Raw genomic sequence first — 6,342 nt, 5'->3', positions numbered from 1 at the left:
TTCTTTCAATCATGACTTTGCCATGTGCATAGCTTAGAACTTGATTTGCATGTGAGGGAAGTTGTCCAATATTAGCTCATGAAATTGGTGGAAATTGGTTGGCAATTTTGACTCAATTCAGCTCTTGGTCTTTAGCACGGGCGTGCTAGGAAACACGATCTGGGCGTGCTAGATCTTGGCTTTGTGGAGGAATCAGCACGGGCCGTGCTCAGAGGCATGCTTGAATAGGGTCTTGTGGCACGAGCGTGCTCCATAGCATGGTCAGGGCGTGCTAGGCTTTGGAAGTTTAGGGTAATTGCAGCACGGGCATGCTTCAGCGAGAACAGCCTTGGGTTGATATCTCCATTGTGGCACGGGCGTGCTCAATAGCACAATTGGGGCGTGCTAGCGTCTGACTTTCTACTTGTTTCTCCTTGATTCTAGCACGGGCATGCTGATGCGCACGACTTGGGCGTGCTAGAGCATGAGTGTTTTTGCTTTATTTTGCTCTTTTCTGTGCCAAAATCCTAGAAATTTCCTTAAGGCCAAGTGAATTGTGATTCAAGGTAGCTTTGAATAAAAACATAAATAAAATTAATTAAAAACTAATTTAAAGTAATTAAAATACTAAAAATCTTAATAAAAATTATATTGAAAATATTATAAAAATAACACTATCATCCACAGTTGCCGTAATTGGACTGTTGCAACCCGTTATCCCACTGCTATAAAAGAGGAGTTTGCAACAGAAACTGCGGAAGAACAGTTTGCTGTAGCAAGATCAGGTGAAAGTTTTTGTGCCGCCAACCATTCTTTATGAAGAGCTCTAACCTGACTTAATACAGTGCATGGTTGCTAAAATTTTTGTTTTCAAACAACTTCATTAAGATGGCTCCAGATACTCGATATCAACATAAAAGCCTCCTCAATACTTTTGCTATGACAAGATGATAATAAACCTATAAAGCATGTCGCAAGAGATGAAGCTATAGTCCATGTCACATTCGACAACAACCAAAAACTTCGTGCAAAAGAATAAAGATACAAAATATGAAACTCAGATTCCCTATCATTTCCACAAATAGGACACAATTCATCTATATCTACATGTCCTTGGACAAGGTTCACTTTACAAGGAAGAGCATCTCATAAAATCCTCCATATTAGAATTCAAACTTTTGTAGGTATATTGGTTCTGCAAATACTTAAAACACCACCATCCATAGCCCCCATTTCCATGGCTACTCTATACCCTTCCTTAACCACATACTCCCCCTTCCGATTTAACATCCATATCCAGCCATCCCGAGAATCATGAATGGATAAAGAAATCTTCAAAATTAGTTCTGCATCCCTGTGATTGAAGACAAAATGTATTAAGTTCACATTCCATTGACGATTGTGAAGCAGCTCAGACACCATATTCAAATTAGCTCCTTCCATATAAGCAGTCTGGATTCGTGGTTCCACTACATCCAATTGCCATGGATCACGCCATATATGAACTGAAGACCCATCACCCACTCTTTTCCTACACCCATGAATTAAAATTGGCCTTTAATCACAAATGCTTCGCCACAGGTGACTAGGATTGGAACCAACTGCAACTGATAAAAAATCAGAGTGAGGAAAATAATGTGCTTTTAAAACACGAGTTGCTAAAGAATCAAGATACTTAAGAAGTCTCCATCCTTGTTTCACCAATAAAGCTAAATTAAAATGTCTTAAATCACTATAGCCCAAACCACCTTGGGATTTTGGAATAGCCAGCTTACTCCATCAGTGCCATCGTATAACACCATCAGTTGTTCCACCATTATTCCAAAAAAATCCATTCATAAGAATCTCGATATCCTTGCACGTATCAATCGAAAGAAGAAATAAGGACATTAAATAGTTGGGGACTGACTGTGCCACAGTTCGAAGTAACACATCTTTCCCAGCCTTAAAAAGCAAATTTGCCTTCCAACCTTGCTAGCGCTTGGCCACTTTTTCCACAACATACTGATAAACTATCTTCTTATCTCTTCCCACAACCGATGGCATGCCTAAGTAATTCCCATAAGCAGCCACCTCCTGAACACCAAGATGTTGACATATCAAAGATTGAGCCTCTGCTTGAGCATTTGGAGAAAAGGACATTGTTGACTTGTTAAAATTAATATATTGGCTGGAGGTAGTTTCATAAACTTGCAGGCAATACATTAATGCAGCTGGTTCATGAACAATAGCATGAGCAAAGAATAAACAATCATATGCAAAAAACAAATGTGAGATATGGAAAGCACCTCTAATTATTGTAGCACCATGGATACGACCTTGAGACTGAAATTTTGACAGCATATCCGAGATCCCTTCACAATAGATTATAAACAAATATAGTGACAAGGGGTCACCCTACCGCAAACCTCGACCTGGAGTAATCGATCCAAATTCCTCTCCTCTTTTTGCCACATAATAGGAATCTGATGTGACAATCTTCATGATTTTTAGGATCCATTCGTCTGCAAATCCCATTTTTTCCATAATCAACTGCAAGTAATTCCACTCTATCTGGTTGTACTCCTTACTCATATATGTTTTAAGAGTCATAACACCTTCACGACCTTGAGTTTTCCGTTTAAGAGAATGGAATAACTCGTAGGCCACAATAATGTTATCTGTAATGAGTCTGTTAGGGAGAGGTTCTGCACTAATAGAAGGCAAGACCAGTTTTAAGCGGTTAGCCAAAACTTTATAGATAATACGATCAACAACATTGCTCAAAGAGATGGGCCTCAAATCTGCTACTGTTTCCGGAATTGTTTTCTTAGGAATTAAAATGATGTTAGTGCGATTATTTCTTGGCATTATCATGGGGCCATTCCAACATCTCAAACATTCAGCCGTGACATCAACCCTCATAATATCCCAAAATGTCTGAAAGAAACCAGGATTAAAGACGTCCGGTCCCGGAGACTTGGCCGAATGCATTGAAACTTCTACAGCTGTATATGGAGCTAAAAGCATATTATTCTGCTAACTTGTCACCCTTTTTTCCACATATGCTAGAATCGGTGTTGGATCACCTTGAGTAGAGGTGAAAAGTGACTTGTAAAATTCCACGATCACATTCGGCAAACCATTATCCCAATCGACCCACACACCTGCATCATTCTTCAACCTCAAAATCAAGCCTTTCTTTTTCCTATTTGACGCCATTATATGCAAGAACTTAGTATTCGAATCCCCTGTCGATAACCACTATTGTTTTGACCTCTACTTCTAATATAACTCATTTTGTAGCAACATGTTGCTATATTGATTCTCAACAGATCGTAACAAACAATTATCCAAAACAGTTTGTCTTCTTAAAAAAACAGCTGCCTTTTGACTTTGCGAAACCTGTCCTTGAATTCCATGTGATAAGAGGATGCCTAGGAATGTAAAAAAGAAGAGCAAAATCGAATATGATTAGCCAAAGAAGAGTTGGCGCATTGAACCTATCCTTCTCTCACAACCTGCTTACAATTTGCCTCTAGAGCCTAAGAATTTTCAAAACGGAAACGCTGGACATACCTCTATAATTGAAGGCCCAGTGAAAGAAACAAAAGTAAGTGATCAGATGAAACTATCTCTAAAACAAACACCTTTGCCAAAGAGAACACTAACACCCAATTGCTAGTAACTACCGCTCTATCAAGTCGTTCTCTAACCAAAGTAGGCTCCTCCCGCCTATTATCCCATGTAAAACGAGAACCCTGGTAACCAAGATCATGTAAGCAACAGTCATTAAAAGCTTGTCTGAAACCCTCCATTAACCATCGTGAATGATTATTATGCCCATGCTTTTCAGATAAGAACATAATATCGTTGAAGTCTCCAACAACACACTAAGGCAACTCAGATTTCTGCTACATTGTGTGTAATAAATCCCATCCCAACTTCCTGTGACTTCTATTTGTATAATCGTAAAAGCCCGTGTGATGCCAAGATTCCAGTCCCTCAATACAAACTTCCACGTCAATATGATGCATAAAATAACTGATTAATCTGGCCATACCAATATCCTTCTATAACAAAGCCAAACCACCCCTAATATTAATTAAGTCCACCACAAAGGAGCCTTTAAAGCCCAAAATTTGTCAAACAGGTAATACTCTTTCTTATTGCACTTTTGTTTTCATCAAGAAAATAAAAATGGGTTTCTTATTAGACACGATGTCCGTTAGAGCCCGAACTGTACATGGGTTCCCAAGCCCCACAACAGTTCCAACTTAAAGTACTCATTATCCTAGGCGGGCCTGTGAGCCAGAACCCGCCCTCTTCGAAGTTTTTGGTGACCATGATGTCATAGCCCATATCAAAAGCAACAGCATTCACCACATCAGATATAACCACATTTGCCACATTACACTGCTCTTCTATTCGTCTACGCTTAGGATCAACAATGATTATGGCATCAGCCGACCCCGTAGCAACTTCTTTTCCATAACACTCTTTGGCATGCACATCCATTAACTTATGGGAATTTTGAAAATCAAGAATATCTTTTCCATGATTTGGGGTAACAACCTTATCTGACATATTCACATGCCAATCCATTCGATATTGCCCCTATAATCTCAAACCACCAGCCGAACTACCACTATTACTAGCTAAAAATTCACTCTCCGATCGTAACCATCGAGCTCCAACTTGCTTGATCTTACGAGTTTCTGACCTTATCTAGGATCCATAGGCAAAAATTTCTTTTGGAATTCTTATCAAATCCAACAGTTTACTACAATAGCAATCTGAGTGACCAATGAGACCACAAAAGTAGCAAAATGTATTCAGGCGTTCATATTTAAAGTTTAACCATACCCATTCTCCCCTTGGTTTTTTCACTTACAATCTCCGCTTCAATGACTTTTTCAGATCCACACCCACTCGAACACGCATATACTAACACCATAAGCCTGTAAAGTTTCTCGGGTCCGACTCAATATAGGTACCAATATAGTTGCCTACATCACGAGCAACCCGTTCAGACATAAAACCATTAGGTAAATCATGAATCTGAACCCGTAAATGTAATGTAGTTAACTCTACTTCCTTAGGTTTCTCAATAGGTTTCAACTCGTGCAGCAATAAGGGAATTTGCTGAAAATTCCAGGGGCCTCCTTGTATGACTCATTTAACATCCATTTCATGAAAAAATTAAAACAAATAAGCATTATTCCCTAATTCCTTCATTATTAATCTCTTCACCGGTCTCCACACACTAGCTATGATTTGTTAAAAGGCAAGATATTTAATCGATTTTTTCATCAATAGCTATCCCACTACACAATTATGCCAATTCGTGTCCTCATTGGCTACAGGTTTGTCAGAGTATATGAAAAACATACTCCAGTTGTCGTTGTTGTTCCTCCTGACGTATCCTTTGATAAATCTCATCAACCAGTTGATTGGCGTCCCCACTCATTGCCATTAGTAAAGCAAATTAAAAAACCAACACAAAAAGAGTGAAAAAGAAAAGAGAAGAAGAGAAAGAATAGGACTTGTTATGAAAAACAAGAGGAAGAAAGCTCTCGGAAGTTGAGAGAGAATAATGCAAAAATAGCAAAGTTGTAGTTTATAATTCAAACACTACTTTTTTTATCCTAGATAATTCTATATAAAATATAAAGTTCTAGAATTCAAATAATTCAATGTGGACAGTATACAACAAAATAATAGATAGATAAGACAAAAATTTAAATAATTTAATATGGATAATTCTATGTTAAATTAAAATATTAAAAGCATAAACAAAGAATACAGAATCCCGACAGATAAGGTTACTGACAAATACAAATAATACATAAACAAAATTAACTATTCACTAAATCAAGGAGGATAAAAAATAGTTAAACTAAATCTACACTTACAATTAATTTTTGTTCTATTGTTCTTATGTCTATCCCTTGGTGCATAACCTTGCTATATTTTCAAGCAGTTTTCCTCAAATTGCAAACGGAATAGTTGAAAAATCTGAGATTTTTTTGTTGAGGCTGTCATAGTAAAAGCTTAGGATGCAGAGTAATTACCATTTTGTATCCTAATAACTCGATTCTAATAAAAATCTTGATAGATTAGGAGAAGAAGAAATAAAAAATAATTTAAAATAATGAAAAATTTATTTAAGAGGATGAATATCTTTCTAGTCCAAATAAAATTAAAAAATGAATAATAAAAATACGAAAAAAATGTATAAAAGAGCAATAAAAAAACAATACTTGGTCAGATCTAAGCTTCGTATTTTTCCAACCTTCTTCATTTAACAATGATATCAATGAAAAATCAAATAAAAAAAATAAATGAACCAATACAAATAGAAAGAGAGAATTATAAGCGAAG

At 37.1% G+C, this 6,342-nt stretch overlaps 1 protein-coding gene across 1 annotated transcript; it reads right to left on the bottom strand.

Annotated features, from left to right (window-relative positions):
* Window positions 1-1,149: 1,149 nt before the first annotated feature.
* On the bottom strand, window positions 1,150-3,180 carry LOC149493829 (uncharacterized). The gene is made up of 4 exons (XM_089726359.1): window positions 3,048-3,180; window positions 2,388-2,966; window positions 1,985-2,333; window positions 1,150-1,510 (listed from the first exon to the last, which is right to left on the bottom strand). Exons 1-4 carry the CDS (start codon window positions 3,178-3,180, stop codon window positions 1,150-1,152), a joined length of 1,422 nt encoding a protein of 473 aa, XP_089582485.1.
* Between the last annotated feature and the right edge of the window lie 3,162 nt (window positions 3,181-6,342).

Source organism: Jatropha curcas, chromosome 9 (genome assembly GCF_041381405.1).
Source record: "Jatropha curcas cultivar XTBG-Jc1 chromosome 9, XTBG_Jcur_1.0, whole genome shotgun sequence".
Classification (NCBI taxonomy): Eukaryota; Viridiplantae; Streptophyta; class Magnoliopsida; order Malpighiales; family Euphorbiaceae; genus Jatropha; species Jatropha curcas.
Note: the sequence above shows the minus strand (reverse complement) of the source record. Positions and strands in the feature narration are given on the sequence as shown.

Excerpts from the sequence above, each read along its gene's own strand:
- LOC149493829 (XM_089726359.1), bottom strand. The coding sequence starts at position 3,180 with ATGGCGTCAAATAGGAAAAAGAAAGGCTTGATTTTGAGGTTGAAGAAT. Across the intron at positions 2,967-3,047 it reads ACTTTTCACCTCTACTCAAG|CTGTAGAAGTTTCAATGCAT; the intron begins GTGATCCAACAC and ends CTCCATATACAG. Across the intron at positions 2,334-2,387 it reads ATCGATTACTCCAGGTCGAG|GGATCTCGGATATGCTGTCA; the intron begins GTTTGCGGTAGG and ends TCTATTGTGAAG.